At 47.5% G+C, this 18,897-nt stretch overlaps 1 protein-coding gene across 2 annotated transcripts in view; it reads left to right on the plus strand.

Annotated features, from left to right (window-relative positions):
* Positions 1 to 13,984, plus strand: part of SLC37A3 (solute carrier family 37 member 3) — a 22,682-nt gene extending 8,698 nt beyond the window's left edge. For both annotated transcript variants that reach the window (XM_082770652.1, XM_082770651.1), the window contains exons 8-15: positions 540 to 624; positions 1,705 to 1,886; positions 4,212 to 4,353; positions 5,586 to 5,687; positions 7,652 to 7,699; positions 8,740 to 8,891; positions 10,592 to 10,657; positions 11,507 to 13,984. In XM_082770652.1, coding sequence (XP_082626778.1) covers positions 540 to 624; positions 1,705 to 1,886; positions 4,212 to 4,353; positions 5,586 to 5,687; positions 7,652 to 7,699; positions 8,740 to 8,891; positions 10,592 to 10,657; positions 11,507 to 11,599 — 870 coding nt within the window. In that variant the 3' untranslated portion in view covers positions 11,600 to 13,984. The remainder of the gene's footprint in view (positions 1 to 539; positions 625 to 1,704; positions 1,887 to 4,211; positions 4,354 to 5,585; positions 5,688 to 7,651; positions 7,700 to 8,739; positions 8,892 to 10,591; positions 10,658 to 11,506) is intronic.
* Positions 13,985 to 18,897: the final 4,913 nt, after the last annotated feature.

Below are 18,897 nucleotides of genomic sequence, written 5' to 3' on the forward strand. Positions count from 1 at the left end.
CAGTGCCTATGTGAAGGCTGATGAGAAATCAGAGCCAGACTCTTCTGGGTTCCAGGGTGAGAGAGCAAAAATCATGGTACAAGGTGAATCAGGGAAGGTTTCAGCTGTGTGTTTGGAAAAATATTTCACTGTGAAGTTACTTAAGGACTGGAACAGGGGCCCGAAGTCTGGAGAATCTGCTTTTGGAGGGTTTCAAGACCTGGCTGAACCTGGTCTGAATTTGGTGTTTGATCCTGCTTTTGGGCAGTCCCTTCCAATGTAGTTGGATCTGTGGTTGTGTTGGGTGAGCTCCTTCATCACTGCTGACACCTCAGTAAACTGAAACAGCTTTTGTGGTGTGGTCTTTTAGCCTAGCTAGAACCAAGTCTTTTGAGGAGATGCAGAGGTCACTTGTTTCCAGGTTTTATGGATCTAGTCTGGGTTGTTGTAACTATTTTTACTCTCTGACAAGGTTGGGGTATAGAGGGATCCTCATTGATCAAGGAAGCACACGTGGCTGGAAGCCTTTTAAAAATAATCTTTTGTTTATTTATCTGCAGTATGCTTTCTTGGTGACTGCCTCAGTGCAGTTTGCTGGAGGAGTCATTGTCTTCTTTGGGCTCCTGACTTCACCAAAGGAAGTGGGTAAGTAGAAGAGGGCTGCAGCATTTCAGCCCCTTCATGGAAAGCAGATTTGCAGCTTTCCGTGTAGTACTAAAAGTGCTGCTTGTTCTGACAGCACTAATCCTCAGGATTCTTACGAAGTGGTGTTCCACTTTAGGGTATTTAATGCAGCAAATGCTCTCCTTACCAAGATCACTCTAAATGCCATTATGCATCATCCATATAGTCTGGATATTTTTAAAAGCAAGATGAAACAGCCTGGCTGTAATGCTTCCATTAGGATGTGCCTAATTCTCAGTTTTCCTCCACCTGGAAAATCAGTAATTTTAATTTTTTTTAAGAAACAGTGAGCAAACTAATAACTGGCTGTTGCAGGAAAAAAAAAAAAACAAAAAACCTGTGGCAGGCCTTAGCTCTGCAGTAGGAAAGGAAAGTGCTTTTTGTGTGTGGGTTCCCAGCAGCCAGTTAAACAGCCCTCAGGCAGGACATGGTCCTTTTCTGAGGAGGTGGTGGCTTGTGTGTAACAGGAGAACAAAAGAACGTTCAGGCTTTGACAGGGCCATGGAGGAGGTTTCCCAGGTGCCTGCAAAGGCTGGAAAGTTGGTAGCACTAACACCACCATAAAGAGCGTGTGTACGAATGCTCAGCAGCCCAGAAAGCTCAGTGCAGTCCCTGGGCCTTCGTTCCAGCAGAGGCGTTGACAGGCAGCGGCTATCTGAGCGGCTGGTGGCACGCTCTGCCTCCACACACAAGGGAGGTGGTAGCCAGGAGCCAGGCTGAAGGGTCCCAACAGCAAAATACGGGGGGAAATGCACTAATGTGTTGTCTTCCAACTAATGGCCAGACATTCAGAACAGACAAAGCCGGCGCCAGGATCAGACAGAATACTTTCAAGAGTGTTAGAAGATAAAGGGTAGAACCTGGCGGCGCTGCAGAACACCATCTAGAAGAGTTTCTAAGCCAGAGGATGGAGGTATGGGAGAGCGAGGGAACTGCTAGAAGTGAGAATCGCTTACAAGAAGCGGGCGTAGCTTTAGAGCGGGGAGAGGGTGAGCACTCTGCGGTCCCTTGTCCCTGTTGCATATCCCCTGTGTACCTCAGGCCTTCCTGAGCTTGGAGCCGACGACGAAGGCGGTGTCGAGGAAGATGCCAACAGACCGTTAATGGGTGATGACGATGTGGATGATGATGAGCGCAACTACTCCATTCAAGCAGCTGACACTGACAGCCAGCCAAAGGCCATTGGCTTTTTCCAGGCTTGTTGCCTTCCAGGTGTAATACTGGTGAGGACACGGATTCTTGAGTGGGATCTGACTTTTTGTGTTGTTAAACATAATCCTGACTTTTTGTGTTGTCAGCATTTGTTGATGTGATTGTTGGCATGTTGACCGTGTGCTTTAGTTATCAACATTTGATAGAAGGGAGTCCCTGAGCAAAGGCAGTGGTTGTAGGATGCTTTCTTGGTAAGGCACTAACCCAAAAACGGGATTCTTACTGCCAGCAGAGCATCACACCAAACTGTGGCACTGATATTTGGGTGTGGTTTTTAGTTGCTTTAGAGCAGAACGCTGGCCTGGAAAGCCTTAATTGACATGATGTAACATGACAAAGTGGGTGTTTTAAATATACGACTGGAAACAAGGCCTGGTGATGCAATTTCCCCATATCCTCATCCTGTCCCGTGTGAGAACTTGCACTTCTGCATCGACAGCGTTGCCCAATTTGTGGATTTGATCCAGCAGAAAAATTAATCTACCATTAAAAAATACTGTTAGTTTCCAGTGCAAGTGGGCTGTATGCCCCCTGCATAGTGGAGCCAGCATGAGAAAAAGGCCAGGAGGGCTTGTTTAGCGGTACAGTGTGAGCTGCTGGGATTTGATCGTGAAGCAGAATTACTGAATGGATGGTATTGTCAGATAACAGGTTAAGCAGCTGGTTGTTGTGATTAAGGCAATGCAAAATCTAGAAAGGTTTGAGTGGATTGTCAGTGTCAAGCGTGCTGAACAACCACAATTCTGTTGTTAAGACCTTGGTTGAGGGATGGCAGATGAAAATGTAGCCATCTTGAGTTCTTGCCTAATACGCCTAAATGCTGTATAAGCCCTGGCTTGGTTTTGGTGGTGCTAAGAATGGGATGGCATACAAGGAACCTTCAGTTTCTAAGCAGTGGTCGAGGCTGCCTCAGTTGGTGTGGCTTTTTTTCGTTGGCCAGAACATAAGGAGGTACTGTACAACTGGTGTTGCTGCTTCTATACTTGGGATTTTGAGGGCATCTTCTGTGTACTAACACAGCAACGTGAACACCTCTGAGGCTGTGAGTTTTATCTGATGTCAGATCAGTGACCAGGCAAGCCGGAGTGCTGTCAGATCAGTGAGTGAGAAGCCAAATGCTGAGAGAACCTCCACAGCTCTGTTGCAATCCTACAAAGATTTTATTTGACTCATTTTTCTGTAGTTGCTCTCTTCTCCTGCTGAGTGATATGGTTGGAAAAGTTTCAGTATAGACAGCTTTCCCTTGGGCCTCTAGCAATTCAGTGTTTAATTGGTCAGACAATCTGGATGACAGTTTCTAAGCATGTTGTAATAAATATTGCTTTGTACGGCGCAAATCTTCACACCCAGAGGCAGGAGAACTCTACCATTCCTATGTATTACATATGTGATGGAGGTTAGTTTGTGTCCTCTAAAAGTGGAAAAGCAATGAAAATACAGCAAAAATGATGTATTTATTGGAAGAATTTCAGAAGAGCTGATTTTGTGCTGTTTGATATATCAAAATATTCTGCTTTTTAAAAGTCAAGGACAACAGCATGCATATACATACATTCTCAGAAGCTGTGCCCCTAGCAGGGTATTTTTTCATTAACTCATTTAACTCTTCAAATACGGGTTCCTTAAAGTGCTCTGCCAGTGTTTATCAGGAGGCATTACCACAATAGTGTGCCTCATCCTGCTGCATGCTGGGCCAGCGATCCCGGAGGAGGAACTGTTGCCATGTAGGAAGGCTCTAAAGGAGATCTGCTAGCGAAGGAGCAGGCAGGGGCAGGAGGTTGTCTCAGCTGTTGTGTTTGGAGGCGTGCAAACCTTTCACCTTGTGATCTTGTGTCCTGGAATACTTACCTGGGGGTCACGAATGAAGCTTTCTCTCTCCTGGTGCTGTAAGCGGGTGAGCCTTCTGAACAACAAAAGGCAGCAGAAGAGAAACTACTTCGTGTAACTTTGTTCAGCATGATGCACAGGTGACTAAATCTCAGGCTTGTTTCATGTCATACAGTTGGCTCCCTTCTCTTTAGAAGGTGAATTAAATTTCTTGTTGTGTGGTTTTTATTTTTGAAGCCTGGTGTCAGTTCCTCTCAAGGTTGCATGGGAAGCATTTTAACCCATTGCATTCAGTGAAAAGAAAATAACCTTCTTGACAGTGATTTCTGTATTCCCGGGTTCCCTTTGATGTTCAGCATTAAGCTTTCATAATGCTGCCTTCTTAAATGAAATGCAGAAGCACTTCCATCTGAAAGCTTCGTCTGGGTGTAGAGCTTGATGGGAAGAAGCAGAAACACTGCTTGTATTTCTCAAGTGCTAACTGTTTTCTGGCCTGCTCTTTGTTCCAGTATTCTTTGGCCTATGCCTGCTTGAAACTGGTGAATTACTCATTCTTCTTCTGGCTGCCCTTCTACCTCAGTAACAACTTTGGATGGAAAGAAGCAGAAGCTGACCAGCTCTCCATCTGGTACGATGTGGGAGGAATCGTAGGTGAGTGAGCAAGTGAATGACATCTTCCTGCAGCTGCCCTGCTAACATTTGAAAATGCAAGACAGCAAAAGCAGCTCAGAGCAGTCACATTCAGTGGAATCTAGCTGCTTACTGGATGTACAGAAAGGCCAGTTATGTATTTGGCTGCTGGGCCGTTGTCTAAAAGGCATAGCAAAATGTCCCCCAAAGAGTTCACGTGATTTAAGGGACAGTGTAGCGTTCTCAGACACTGCCCCCAGCAGGCATTTTTCTTTACTTGCTAGGGCTTCCTGAAAAGCGCCCCATACAAGGTGTCTCAGCTGCTTGCTACCTCCTTTCTGTCAGGTACGCTTGAGGGAGAGGTGAGGTCTGTGCTATTGGGTTCTGTACGATACCTTTTGTCTTGTATTTTTAAGAACAGGCTCAGCACAAAACCCAATAGAGCAGGCGCAACTCTGTTATCTTTAGTGAAACCAAATGTAATTGCATTTGGGTCTGCTGGCTGCAAAATCCGCCCCTATTCCTCCAGCATAAAGAACGTACTGTGTATGTGATTAGGCTCTCACACTCCTGTGTTCAATTTCTCACTTTATTACCTAGTCCAGTTAGCTTTCCTAGAATAGGCATCCTTGTTTTGGTCTTTTCAGGGTCAGTTTTTCTGCCTCTGTGGCCTTTCTTTTATTATGCTTTCTCAAACATCCTAGTTTTTACCAGCAGAGCGGTTCCTGTGGAGGTAGCAAAGATGCATGAAGTGATTTGTATCACCTATCAGAGTTTGTTGCAATGAGCTCTGCACCTACCCTGAGTAGGTGAGACAGCAGGGAATGTGAGCCCCCTGTGTGCTTAATGCCTTCCCTGTGAAAAAGAACTGCCTTTTCCTGTACTTTCTATTAAAGAAAGCAGCCACAATGTTCAGCTTGCTCACGTCCAGAGTTGTGGTTGCTGTGATGGTCCTACAGGGGAAGGAAAAGGAAAGCAGGAGTACTGACTAGTTGCATGCCAAGATGAGGGGGAAGAAGTAATAAATTCCTGGGAAAGCAGCATGAGTAGTTTTCTCTGCTCTGTCTGGACCACTTAGGTGTACAGTTGTCTCTGTGTCTGGGGTTTAAGGGTGGCAGGAGACTTAGATTTTCTTGACAATCCTGAAAACTACCCTCATAAGAAAGCAAGAGGCCACTGGGCTCAGTAAAATGACTTGGCTATGTTCAAGGTGTCAGCATCCTAAGCCTGATAATGATTTATTTTTTTTGTAGGTGGGACTATCCAGGGCTTGATTTCTGACGTGCTACAGAAGAGAGCCCCAGTGCTAGCAATGAGCCTGCTCTTTGCTGTAGGCTCTCTCTTTGGATACAGCCGTGAGTATGTTTTTGTTGTGTAGTAATCAGAGGTTCCTTTGGTGCTTCTTAAAGAGAACCAAAGCACAGCCTGTTCGGATTGTTCTCTGGTCTTGAAGCTGCTTATGGATCAGGGTGGTGCCTTGTGGTGTATTTTACTTGACGTGTGGCACCACACAGAAAGAAATCTGTTATCTGGTTAATGAGGTGGAAAAGAATTTTTCTGAGCGGGAGGATTTCCCCGTGCCGGTGAGTTATGGTCCTAATCCTTCCCCAGCGTCAGTGAGATTTCTGGCATCGTCGTTGTATCAAAACCACAACTGGCAGAGCAGGAAATCGAAGGCGTGCCTCTGTAGTAAGAGGAAGGAGAATCTGGGGACAGAGCTGTGCTGAGGTACATGTGCTACAAAGAGGCAGCAGCTCCTAGGCTTCACCACTTACGCTTCTGTAAGTGGTAAAATTGAAGAGTTTCTGCCTCTTATAGTAGATACAGCTCTTGGTTATTGGTTATTGGTTATTGGAAGGAGTCTGCCAGGTAAACTGAGTAGGGCAGGCAGGTCTCATTTCTGTGAGACATCTCTGAAGCTCTTCTGAGGCCAGCAGTTTCGTATCTTGAGACGTATTCTCCAGTGGTACCAGAGGGCTTTAACTCACTTTGATTTCATTTCTTTCCTGTGTGTCTCCCTCTGAAGTGAGGTGGTGATACAGGACAGCTTTTATAGAGTGCTTTGAGATCCATGGACAGAAACCATTGCCAGAGCTGGACGTGAACTGTGAAGTGTGCCTTTTGAGAGGCATGCTGGCTTACTCATCTGGTCTCAGAGTAAGGCCAGGGAGGTGTAATCATTAAATAACAAGGGTTGGGTTTGGTGGAGTTTTGGCAGCTCTTGAGCTAACTCATTAGTGTCAAAAGTGAATTGGAAGCAAACACAGCTTTATTGCTGAGGAAGTTTGAAGCTTGTACTAGATAGCAGAGCAGCCAGAGATCCAGCTGTCTTGTGCTCAGCTCGACACAAAGTACTGTTGAGCCAGATACAGAAGGCTTAGACATGCAATGCGGAGTTATTGCAGCGTCATCATTAAATTTCCCTTGGCCAAATTAGGAAGATTTTTTTATGCTTATATTGTGCTGTGCATAAGTGATAACAGGCTGAGAATATATGAACAGGGCTGCAACTTGTCTCTCACATGGTAACTTGACCATGCGTGGCCTGAAGTTGGGGCAGTGAGTAGGGAGTTCTGATGATGCCTGGGAGGGAGGTATTGGGGAATACAATGTCTGAGAAGCATGGAGGAACTCTGAGGGCAAAGCAATTCCATGCACACGATATGGTTCCTGGAAAGGCAAGCAGAACCCTCAGATACCCAGGCATGGTTTTGTAAGGAAGTGGTTGGATATGGGGTTTTGTAGAGTTTTTTGCTTCTTGCTCAGCATTGCTTAGGCAGCTGCTGGATTATTGCCTCCAAATCTAATCTCTGCAAGTTAAGTAAGAGCTTGGAAAATTCAGAATGGGTGGAAGAGGCTGTTCAAGTGCTGAGGGAAGTACTTTATGGTGGGAGAGTCTGAGTCTAACTTCTTCAGAAAGAGAGAGGAAGGATCCTATTACTGTTCAAGTGGTGGTTAAAGGAGAGTCCTCTGTCTCTTGACACGAGCAAGCTCTGTGTCGTGGGAAAAGGCATAACAAGGGCTGGAACCCAGAGCCAGGCAAACCTAAGCATGAAATAGGGCACAAACTTTTAATGGCAAAGGTGGCTTTTCCTACTGTAAAGTGCTGTCAGGGAACTTTTGGACCGTCCGTCTCTAAATGTGTTTGCAGTAAGACTAATCTCCGCAGAAGTCTAGTCAGGTAGAAGCTACTGTTACTTTGTAGGTAAGTGGAAAGGTGATTGAAACTGGATGTGTGCATAATTGTCTCTGATCCTAAATAAATGGCATTCTTGAGTTCATGTGCTTTATTTATACTTATCTGGTCTTTTTCCTGCAGGTTCTCCCAACAGCAAACCTATCAATGCTGTGATCATGACGATTACAGGTACTGTCTCAAATGGCACCGTCAGGCCAGTACGAGTTATACGTGTATGGATGTGACTTGTGTATGTGCTTCGTACAGGGATCAGTAACGCCACGTGTAGGTGCTGGTAATGCATTTGTGTGCTGTCGTCCCTGCTGGTTTTGCAGAAAGATTACTATCTGAAGCCCAATTTATGTTACCTTTGGAATAAAGCTGTAGAAAAACTGCCTTCCAGAGGGAGGTATAGGATATAGACTATATGGAATAATAGATTGGAACTACAGGGGTCTGCCTTGGCTCAATATAATGGAAGGCAGATTTATGCCAAAATACCTCGCGGTGACATGGTGTCTGAGGCATGGACACGTGCTAATTGCTGCTACCTGTGGTACAGCAACCATCAACTGTAGCAGAGAAGGAGATGTGTGCAAAGTCATGAGCTGCAGCTCAAATCTGAAGGTGTTTGTCAGAGCCCCAAATGCCCTGTGTACTGCGAAAGGTCACAAGCTTTCTGTGCTCCCAGACGTATGATGTTGTGTTATGGAATTAAGATTAGCCTGCATGAATAGAGCCTTTCCAAACACTCCTATTTCAGAATTCTCTGTCCTGTGGAGGTTTTTTTCTTCCATCTCTCCACCAGCCCTTGGAGAATGAGGCTATAGCGTGGGGCTGTACTGCTCCAAAGTAGGGACATGTTTGTATCTGCTTCGTGTTGAGGGTTGGTATACGCATGCTGTTCAAAAGTAGCATTTTGTATTCAGTTTGGTGCATCCTGACTGCTCTTGCAGTGTGCCAAATCTAACTACCTTGTTTTTGCTGTTGAGTGAAAATGAGCTTGTTGGCAATTTCTGTGCGTGTACTGTGGGTGTGCGTGGTGTGCCAGGACTGCGCTCTTCAGCCGGGAGGGTAAGCTTCTACCCGCAGCCAGTCTGTGAGCACTGTCCCTAGAACGAGTCCTTTTCCTGAGCTGTGCGTGGTAGAATCTGTGTTTTGAAGACGTTCTGCTGAGCATCCGTCCCCTTGCTTCTTTTGCACCAAAGCTGTTATCTTGGCAATTTCAGGCTTTTTCATTGGAGGCCCTTCCAACATGATCAGTTCTGCAATTTCTGCTGACCTGGGGCGTCAGGACCTGGTGAGAGGCAGCAGCGAGGCTCTGGCAACGGTGACGGGAATTGTGGATGGAACGGGCAGCATTGGCGCTGCAGTGGGGCAGGTGAGGCTGCAAAGCGAAACAGAGGTGTGGGGAAGGAGCCGGGGAGTCTGTTGTGGTTAGAGAGGTTAGTGTGCTCCTCGATCCAAAGTTGTGTGGAGCGTGGCGGGTATGTATGCATTTATTTAAGAAACAACCATGGGAATGTGTTTTATGTTTCCAGTGGAAGAAATGTAACTAACAAATAAGCTAAGTATTCCTAGTGCTAACGCTACAGCAGTTTCATAAATCAAATGAGTTTGAGACATTCATATCCTGAACTGAAAAAAAGCAAGACAAGGTCAGCTTCACAAAGAGTACAAATAAGATATTTTGAAATTTGTTTGGGATTTTTGCTCAAAGGTAAAAAACCTTTGCTTACAGAAAAGTTTACCTATATAACTGACTGAAATTAGAACACCTGTTATGGTGTTTACAAAGTGATTTAAAATTTGCGCTTATTTTTGGTTCCCCTTTTTTATTTGTGGTTGTCTCTTGCACCCTGTAAATCCAGCACCACCTGCTGCGATAGTCCTTCAAGTGTGCTGCCAGGGGCCTGAAGACTAGACTGTTGCAGAAAAGGAAGCTGACAGTGTGCCCACTGGGGACGTTTTTCCTTCTCAAATACAAGCGTTAGCTATGTGGAGGAACACAGCGGTGCTTTGGGAGGGGAGGACTTAGTAGGAGGATCAGAGCCAGTTCTATTCCAGGCATCCTCTAGCGCTGGTAAAATACCAACGACTTAGGCAAGGCACACGAGCTTTGCTCTGAAGGGATTTGGATTTGTTCTTGTCATTTATTGCCTGACGAGCACGACGGTTCTGTCTCTTTCATAAGAGAGATGCCACTTAGATCTGTTAAGCGTGGAAAATTACAAGTGCCTCGTGGCCATATTACAGCGTGCTGCCACGCTCACTTTTCTTATTACATTGTCTTCAGCGTTTCTCTCTTCCCCCGCACGTACCATTGAAACTTCCGTCACCATAAAAACTGGGTCTGCAGTTCTGAAAAATCCCACCCGCCTCCCATCCTAACCTCGCGTTGATTTCAGCAGAGACAGCCCTGACGACATTCTGGGGGTGTGTGAATAGCAGCAAACGCACAGGGAACGTGTTGGAAATTCAGACCCTGTTTTGTGCTCGTGTACCCAGAAGAGAAGAAGGGAAGCCCTTGTACAGCAGCTGAATATAAATCTGCTAATGGGGAATACATTTTCTTTTAGAGACTGTGTAGGCTTGTAGAACCAGGATGCGGTTCGGAACGGACTGTAGTCTCAAGTGCCTTGCCTGCGCTGAAGGGTTAAGTAGTCAGTGGTTGCGCAGCTCTTGAAAATGTGTCCTGTGTAATTTACAAGCCATTCTAGAGCTTTTAGTTCTTCTGAGAGTACTTATATCCACTTACGTCCCAGTGTTCTGCTCAAAAACCTTGTATTCAGCAGAGTCAATTTGTCACCCCTTGAAGCTGCAGTTCAGTTCTGGCTCTGTGCTGCTGCGAGTTACTGTAAAGCTTCAGGATGGTCCCTCTGCTTTGAGACTGTGGGCTTTGCACAGGAAGGCTGCTGCCCTGACTCATCTGTTCTGACAGGAAAAGATCAGCTGGAAGGTTCTTGTGATCAGCTCTTTATGGAGTGTTAACAGCCCACAAATTCTAGAAAACGAAAGAGTAATGTCTGAGAGTCGTGCTCGTCTTCCCAGTTTGAGTCATGTTTTTCCCTTTCTTTTTAGTATTTAGTGTCCTTGATCCAGGAGAACCTAGGATGGATGTGGGTTTTCTATTTCTTTATTCTAATGGTAAGAACCATCCTTTTTTATTATTATCCTTGTGCTAAAGTTCAATTTGCAGTAGAAGGTTTTCGTGAGAGCCTAACCGTTGTGACGTAGGCACACAGCCTGTGCGTGTAGTATCTGCAAGCTTTGGTGCAGTTATCAGAGTGGTCTGCGGTGTGCCTTTGCCTCAGGGTGTCTAAATCAGCGGGGTTCCCCTTACATCCTTTAAAGGCACATTGCTCAACAGGAACTGAGATTTTGGCAGACGTCCAAAAATGCTTGCCTAAAAATACCTGTGTGCGTTTCCCAAAGTGCATTCCACCTGGTTGGCTTCCAAGGCAGGACTTTGCTCGTTCATCTCCAGGATACGTAATTCCTAATGTTTTCTGAGAGCTGCTTGTTTGTCAGCCCCTGAAGGTTAGTGGAAGGACTGATGAAGATCTTGATGCTAAAATGAAAGTGTCTTGGCCTGATACACCAGTGGGAGAGGGGATGGTTCGGGCCCTGATCTCCTCAGCATTGCTGGGGTGGTGAACACTGTTGGATTCACCTGTTCTTCCCTGCTGGAGGTGGCAGGAATTGTTTCAGCGTCTCTGCTGACAATGGAAAAAGCTACTTTGGGACCTAGCAGGGGAGGCCGGTAGGAAGGCCTCTGGGAAGGAGAAGAGCTCAGCTTCTTCCTGAAAAGGTCATGACAGCTGAAAGCACAGGAGCTTCTGTGCAGTCTCAGACATTTTGTCTGCTGTGCCACTGTGTTGTTGCTTCTTTTAGCCTGTATCTTTCTCTGAAGGCCTTGAACGTTCATTGGAGTGCAGGAAGGTTGCAGCAGGGATTGCTGTGCGCTAATTGTCCTGGTTATGCTTCTTCCCACAGACGAGTTCAACAATCCTCTTCATTTCACCATTGATAGTGAGGGAGATCAGATTGCTTCTGCATGAGCGGCGCCTGCGGATGCTGGCTGAGTGACTTCTGCTTGCCTCTGGGAGGCCGGCTGTCTGGGCCTGACAGCTGGGACGCTGATCAGATCTCTGGGAGACTCGCTTGTTTCGTCCTCCAGGTTTGGACTAACTCAAAACAGCTCTGCGAGGTGTGATGGACCCGCCTTTCCGAGCTCGATATCCAAGTACCAAATACCCGTCCTGAGACCGTCCACATCATGGAGCTGCTGATCTAAGCTAGACAATCCCCGGGGCTGGTGGATTGTCCCAGCCCACCAGGCTCTTCCCTGCCAGCAGTCGCTCTGGGGCCTGCTGCTGGGTGGTCTCACTGCTCTACCCTTTCTTATTTATTTCTGGATGTTCTGGCCAAAGGTCAGGTGTTTAAAACTGACATTGGGGAGGCTGTCTTGCAATGAATTTTGATGCTTTGTTGTGCTGGCGAAAGCACACGCTGCATTTCATGGGTAATCTATGTAGCTTTTAGAAAGGGCAAAACTATTTGGAATTTGTGCTGTCCGATTGTTTCAAAAATACTGTTGCTAAATCTCTGCAGAGATGGACCTCTGCTACCCCCAGCTAATAACTCTCATATTCCAGTAGATTTGCATGGAGAGGTTAACTCCATATTTGTTTTTAGCATTTTTTATTAATATTACTACTAATCTCTGGGAAATGAGATTTGGGTTTTTAAATATTTAAGCAGACAAATAGTGTGCAATACTTGGATAATGTTTTACTGTGATCTCTGAGAAAAAGCCTTAACAGATCCTTTGCCTCTAAAGGAACCTTGAATGGCTTTGGGGATCAGGAACGGGACACAAATACTTTCACTACCAGTTTGTTCTTTGAACTTTGATCAATACTGACCAAAATGGGATTGTCTGGTGACACTGAAGGAAGCTGGTGTCACTGATTTCATTCTCATGAGGCAACTGCTTTTATCTCCAGCAAGGGAAAAATCAGAACTGAATTACATGAATTTAAGGGACCTGGCTGCTCTCAGATGTGGGCTTCCAGACAGGGACGGAAGCTTCCTCATGGAACAGTATCATGAAGCAAGTGCTGCTGTCTCCCCCGTGTTCCTCTGCCTATGGCTGCACAGGGGACCTCAGACTCCAGGGTTTTGAAGCTGAGCTGTATCTTGAAGAGGAAAATAGATGCCAGTGAGCTCAGAAAACGTGACTGCACTTAGTATGGGAGTATTTGAGCATTTCGCAGTAATGCGGTAAGCAGGGAAGCTGGCTGACACCTCTAACATTTGTTGGTGCTGTTAATGGGATCACTGAGTAACTTCTCAGCAAATTGTTTTCTGCTTTTGCCTTGGGATGTTCTGTTATGGTGCGTGTGTGTGTGTGTGTGTGTGTTAGCCAGCAGAACTTCTGAGCAAGTACTCCTTCCACCTAGTCAGCGGTGCCTGGACGGGGGCAGATGAGGGCGCAAAAATTCTTGGAGCTGAAAATCTGAAACGTTTTTTAATGGGAAAATTTGCCTTTTTAAGACGTACGGTGATTTGTTTTTTAATTTATGAATGTCGATTTTTAGTCACGTGTTGATTGTAACGAGTGGAGCGTTACCAGTGCCTTACGGTCTTACTGTACGGAACGGTTGCTTGGTGATTGCTGCTTCTGCAGTGGTGGCTCTGTGCACAGCTTTGCTTCATTTTTACACTTGTTTTTTTACATTCTTTTTCCTTCTTGGTGGAGGTGATTCTTGCATTTTTTTGCTAATCCTCAAAATTTCAGTGCTTGGGAAAACGATGGCTTTAATCTGACAGGGGACCTGAAATCCTGTCCCTGTCTCTTCTCATTCCTATCCCAATTTTGCCTGTATAATTAGAGCAGGGGACTGAGAATCTCTCATCGTGTTCTCAGAATTATGCCCTGGGGCTGCCGTTCGCATCCCAAGCTACTCATTAGCCCCCCCGTGCAAACAGAATCAAAACTCCCTGAAATTTGGTTCCAAAATTGATGGCGGCACCGTTTGCCCCGGCCGTGGTGTCTGCCACTCTCCGGTTTCAAATTCCAGCCTGGATGGGCTTTGTGGCCGGCCGGGTGCTAGATAAGCTGCTGATGAAAGGTGGGGTGGGAAAGGGACGTGGCCGGGGGCGGCGGGGAGGCAGGCCCCTGTAACAAATGGCTTCCTGTAAACACTTCTGTCCCCTCTGGAGAAGCGTCAGATGTGCTGCGAGCTCTGCAGGCACAGGCTGCCCAGCAGCTTGCCTCTATGGGTGCTGCTGCTCTCAGGCCCCTGTCAGTGAGCCGGGCATTCCCCTGGCTTTGGGATTTTTGTTGTTGTCGTCGTCGTCGTCCTGCGTTTTGGGTTCTGTGTATTTCCTCAAGGTGCTCAGACAGAGAACGGTTTTCAATCTGAGAATGTCCAAAATGATCTGGTAAATAAACTTAACCTGACTTGATCCGGGGTGACTCGTGTGTGTGTGTGCTTTGCGTCGCTCTTCCCAGCGTGGTTCTGCTGAGCACACTTCCCTTCGTCCTCATTGTAGGTGCAGCTCTGCCAGCTGCTTTTGGGTCAGCTACTGCAAAAGCGGGTGCCCTGCGTGGTGTTTGCCCGTGGGGTGACCACCTTGCTGCTCCCTGACTGCCACCTCAACCCAACCCACGTGCCGTGGTTTGGCACTCTTCCTCTTCAACCCCTCCTCAATAAGAAGTTCTGTGAGATCCCCCTAACAGAGATGCTTATAACGGTGTACTCAGGGGTCCTAAATAAAGAAGCCAGAACACATTACCTGTGGGTTGTTTTTTTAATTATTTACTGCTCGGCATGTAGACGTCAGGTGTTCTGCCCTTGAAATTAAACTTGCCATGTGGCTGCTGGCGCTGCTGTGCCTTCTCTCCGGTGGCTCGTTTCGTTAAGCACAAATCCACACCCACACGTAGCTGTGTTTAAATGGACACAGTGGGAAACTTTGTAATTGTGTTTGTGTTTTATAGCTAACTGTAAATTCCGAGCTGAGCACAATACTCGCTGGAAGAAAGGAAAGAAAAAAAAAAAAAAGCACATGCCTGCGTGTTCTGGTCGATCACCTCCAAGTAGTTTGGTGCCATGATGCTAGTCTTCAGGAGAAGTAACTACTCATATTTTTACTCCTCTTCTGTCTCTCCCCACTGTTATGAATAGGATTGGAGTTTTCCAACCTGCTCTGGAAGTACCCTACGTAGAGTTTTGCTTGAATATGTATTTGAAGACGCTGATTGTGGCAGTCTCATCACCAGCGCTGTGACTGATCCCAGAGCCCTGTCAAGTGGCTCTGTCTTGGGCAAGTGGAAGTGCGGGAGTTACTCAGCTCTGGAGTGCAAAGAAGTGCACCAGAAAATGATCTCTGAACACTTAGCTGTAGCCCAGGAAGGGATGGGCTGTCTGAGCAAATTGGTTATGAAAGAAAGGATGAGCTTCAGCCCCCTAATGCTCTTCTGTAGTGAGGAAGGTCCTTGCAATAGATGCCCTTCAAGTAACACTCCTGGGTCCTGAGTTTCTCACAAGTCTGGAGCCAAATGGCGAGCAAGTCTGTGCGGTGGTGATCACCGTGCTCTGCAGAGGAGGAGGAATTGGGCTTCTGCACTAACAGCTGGGCAACCTGAGAGGGCACACGACCTTCTCCTGACCGAGCCCAGAAGAGCAGAGTTCCCTCACGCAGGAGAGTGGGAGGAGAAGCAGCAGCGTATTTAAGGGCTGTCTCATCCTCCCCGACAAAAAGAAGAAAGTATCTATTTGCAGAGTCCCACAGCTCGCACCAGCACGTGCTGTTCAGGAATGTCTCAGGCATCCCGCTGTTCGGTTACTCTTGTGCAATTTTGCCTTCTGTCCTGTGATGTCCAGGGTGCCAGACCAAACCTACTTGTGATTTCTGTCCTTTTGTCTTTTAGGCATCAACTAAAAGTGCACACAGGAACGTTTTGTGTTCTGCACCGCAGAAGTTTTCCAAGGCACCACGTGCCTGCCTTCCTCCGTCTTTGTCAAGCCTTATCTCGTGCTTTTAGTGAGCAGCCTGCAATTCTCCGAAAGCTGCGAGTACAAGCTCTTAAACTGTTTTGTGGGATCGGGGCGTGTTAAGTGCATGCCTGTGAAAGGCATCTTGGTTCTATTAATGCCTTTCCTAAAGGAGATGTGCTTAGATCAATATTTATAGTGATGCAAAGAAGAATTTGGACAACTGCCGTAAATGTTTCCTTTGGCTCTCCTGTGCTGGTATTATCTAGGTAATTATCTAGGTTTGTTCGTGGCTGGGTCCCGGGAGGTTCTCCTGGAATGCCCCTTTGACCACCTGTGCAACAGGGTGGAGGTGCCTATGAAAACAAATTCAATGGGGAAATCAAAATGTCTTGGAGGATGAGAGCAGGTAGCAGGCTTGAGACCCTTTTGTTAGCTTTAAGATCACTGTAAGGAGGAGGAAGATTTCTGTCTGAGGTTGCAGAAGCCCAATTAAAGCTGTTCAGAGACAACCCGTCTCGTTCCTGAATCCTTTTAAATCAGCAGATGGCAGATGATGGACCTGCAGGTGAACTGGAGAAGTCTGTTCCCGGGATGTTGGTGTTCTCATTCATCTGTCAAGGACAGGAAATCCATACGCTGGTGCCTCTCGTCCTTGCAGATCACGTCAGTAACAACATAATCCAGTGTACGAGCGAAATGACAGCAGAGGAGGATAAGATTACTCAGTTGTGCTATTTAAATCTTCTTTCCTTATAACGTAGGGAGCAAAGTACTGGGAATTTGGGTTGAGTTGATTTCTCTGAGCTCTTGGATTCCAGCACAAACCCAGAGAAATCTTACACCCGGAGACCTAAAGCCTCACTTTTTTCCCCAGTTTGTCAGGTGGGACTAGTTTCTAAAAACTCCCCCGTCTTCCCTAGAGTACCTGGCAGAGAAAAGTAACACTGGGCTGACTGAAGCTGCACTTACCTGCAGTGAATGCCAAAGCTGACAAACCAGTGGGGTAATAGCTCTCCCTGCTATGTACTTGGAAGGGCGGGAGCATCAGAGGCAGTTTTGGCAGAGCTGGCTCCATTCACCTCTTCCCCTTCAGCCTCCTTGCCCTCTGCTCTAACTGTTGCATCCTCCTGAGATTATTAACGTGTCGTTCCTTGCAGCTTCATCCCAGGACTGCTCACTACAAGCAGAGCAGAGAGCAGCAGACAGCCGTGGCTGGCTCCTGCTGCCCAAGTGCACCATCAAGGGCTTGTGCCAGCAGGAGCCATGTCTGTGTCAGTGCACACCTCCAAAGCATCAGGTGAGTGTGTGTGCAGGGCTGGGAGGGGTTCTCCTGGCTGGGGAGGGCTTTTAGCTGCTTATTATGGTTTCTGTGTGCATCTGTGATGCTGTTGGGGGCTCCTGGAGCTCCTGGGTCCCATTTAAAAGCAGGATCTTGTCTCTGTGTGCTCAGGTAGCATCAGGGCTGGCATCCCCGAGGGAATGAGCAGGGCACTGGGGGGAACGTGGAGCCTCTGCGCCAGCAGCTGGATGCCACCTGGTTCTGAGGGAATCCGGCCTTGGCTCCCAAATGAGGACATCCAGGTCCCTTCATACATCTGCTTCTGCTGGGTTGTGCCACTTGCTTTGGCTCTGTGTTGCTGTCAGCTGGACGAGGATATTTGCCTGCCTGCTGCGACTTCACCGATCACGTTTTCTCAGGTGCCTCCATCCTTTACCCAGGAAGGGAGGCGGGGATTTGTTTGAGGGGCGTTATCGTAAAACAAGGACTTGGTTTGCCAGGCTTGCTCTTTTCTCCCTGCTTCCACAGTTTCACCTCAGGTTACCCATTCATTCTTGAAATCACAGGGCCAGATTCCTCCCTCTTCTTTCCCCAGCCCGTTTTCTTTGCTTCTGCCTTTTGTGGGAGCTTGTCTCAACACCCAGAAAAGGAGCCAATGTTTTCTGCGCTAACAAAGTGAGCATTGTTATGCAGTTGCGGAGTGGGTTGATGTGACTGCTGACAGACTATTCCTTCTGCTAGGGTGTGGATTAAAGCTCAAGGTGACTTTGTTCCTGCATAAATTCGCTAACTTCCCCTAGGGAACTGGAGGGGCAGGGCCGGGAGGGGAGAAGTATGATAAATGAAAGTGTCGGAAGGAAATGCACTTACATAGCACGCACTGCCAAAGCATAAATGCGTGCTCTGTAAGGAGCTTTCGACATAGCTTAAGGTAGCACTCCATGGATTAAAAAGAAATAAAATAAAATAAAAAAAAAACAACAGCCTATGTTTAGCTGACGACTTGCTCTGCAGGCTGCTGTCCCGGTGTAATTGCCTGGGTAAGTGGATTAGCGAGCAGCAGCGTGGCTTGTTCAGGGTTAGGCATGCTTCGAGGGGCAGCCTGTGCTACAAGGAACAGCTCTGCTGCCTGCCAGCCGAGCCTGCTCGCTGCTGAAGACGGAGGCAGACTGTCGGGTTGTCATCGTGTGCGCTCCCTGCGAAGGGTCCCATGGAAACAGTTCCTTTCAGAGCTATCGCTTGTCCTTATCTGCGGCAAGGTGGGTATGGTGACAGCAAATCACATCTTGGGACACTTCTTTGCCTTTGTTGCCATGGGAATCTGCCTTCTGCAGCTTTGTCTTCAGTGAAAAAAGAGAAGAGTCATTACCTTCCCTTGCTCACCCCCCCAAATGTGCTGGGGTCAAGGGGGCTGTGGTCAGCTCCGTAGAACAAAATGTTTGTGTTGAGGACGGGGCTGTGAGGCCTTTTGTCTTAGAATCTCACCACAGCACACACATCCCTCCGTGGTAGTTACCGCGTCTGTCTCACGGAGCGGCGATGCAAAGCACAAAGCAGCGAGGCGAGTTGGCCCAGGTAAGACGTGCTGGGGGTGTCAGGCGCCGCGTATCTCACCGTGCCAGAGAAACAGGGCTGGGACCTGCCCCTGCATCGACGTTAGGCACAGGTGGAAGAATCCGGGTCACGCAGGAGGAGCCTGACGCACCAAAGCGTGACGTCTGCCTGAAAGCCTGGCACGACCCACAGGTTTGGGTGCCAGTGTGGGAGCACCCAGGTGTGGTTCCCTGCCTCCACAAGAGAGGGCGGCTGCGGTGGTGCCAGAGGCCCCACAGGCTGCTGGCAAGGCAGGGCCGCGGGAGCCATGTGGCCATAACCAGGAGGCGGCAGCACCGCCGAGCCTTTGAAGGGGCGCAAAGTGATGCTGGGAAGCAGGATCCTGACCCGGCCATCTGGCCAAGTCAGTGCTGCGCTTCTCCGGTGCCACAGTTCATGATCAAGCCCTGTCAAGTCTGGTACGGAGAGAATGGAAACTGCATTTACAAAGCGAGCTTCATTTCTTGCGGGAAATAGTTCAGTCACTGGAATTTTCCACCTTGTAA

The sequence above is a fragment of the Aythya marila genome (assembly GCF_965140915.1).
Source record: "Aythya marila genome assembly, chromosome: 1".
Taxonomy (NCBI): Eukaryota; Metazoa; Chordata; class Aves; order Anseriformes; family Anatidae; genus Aythya; species Aythya marila.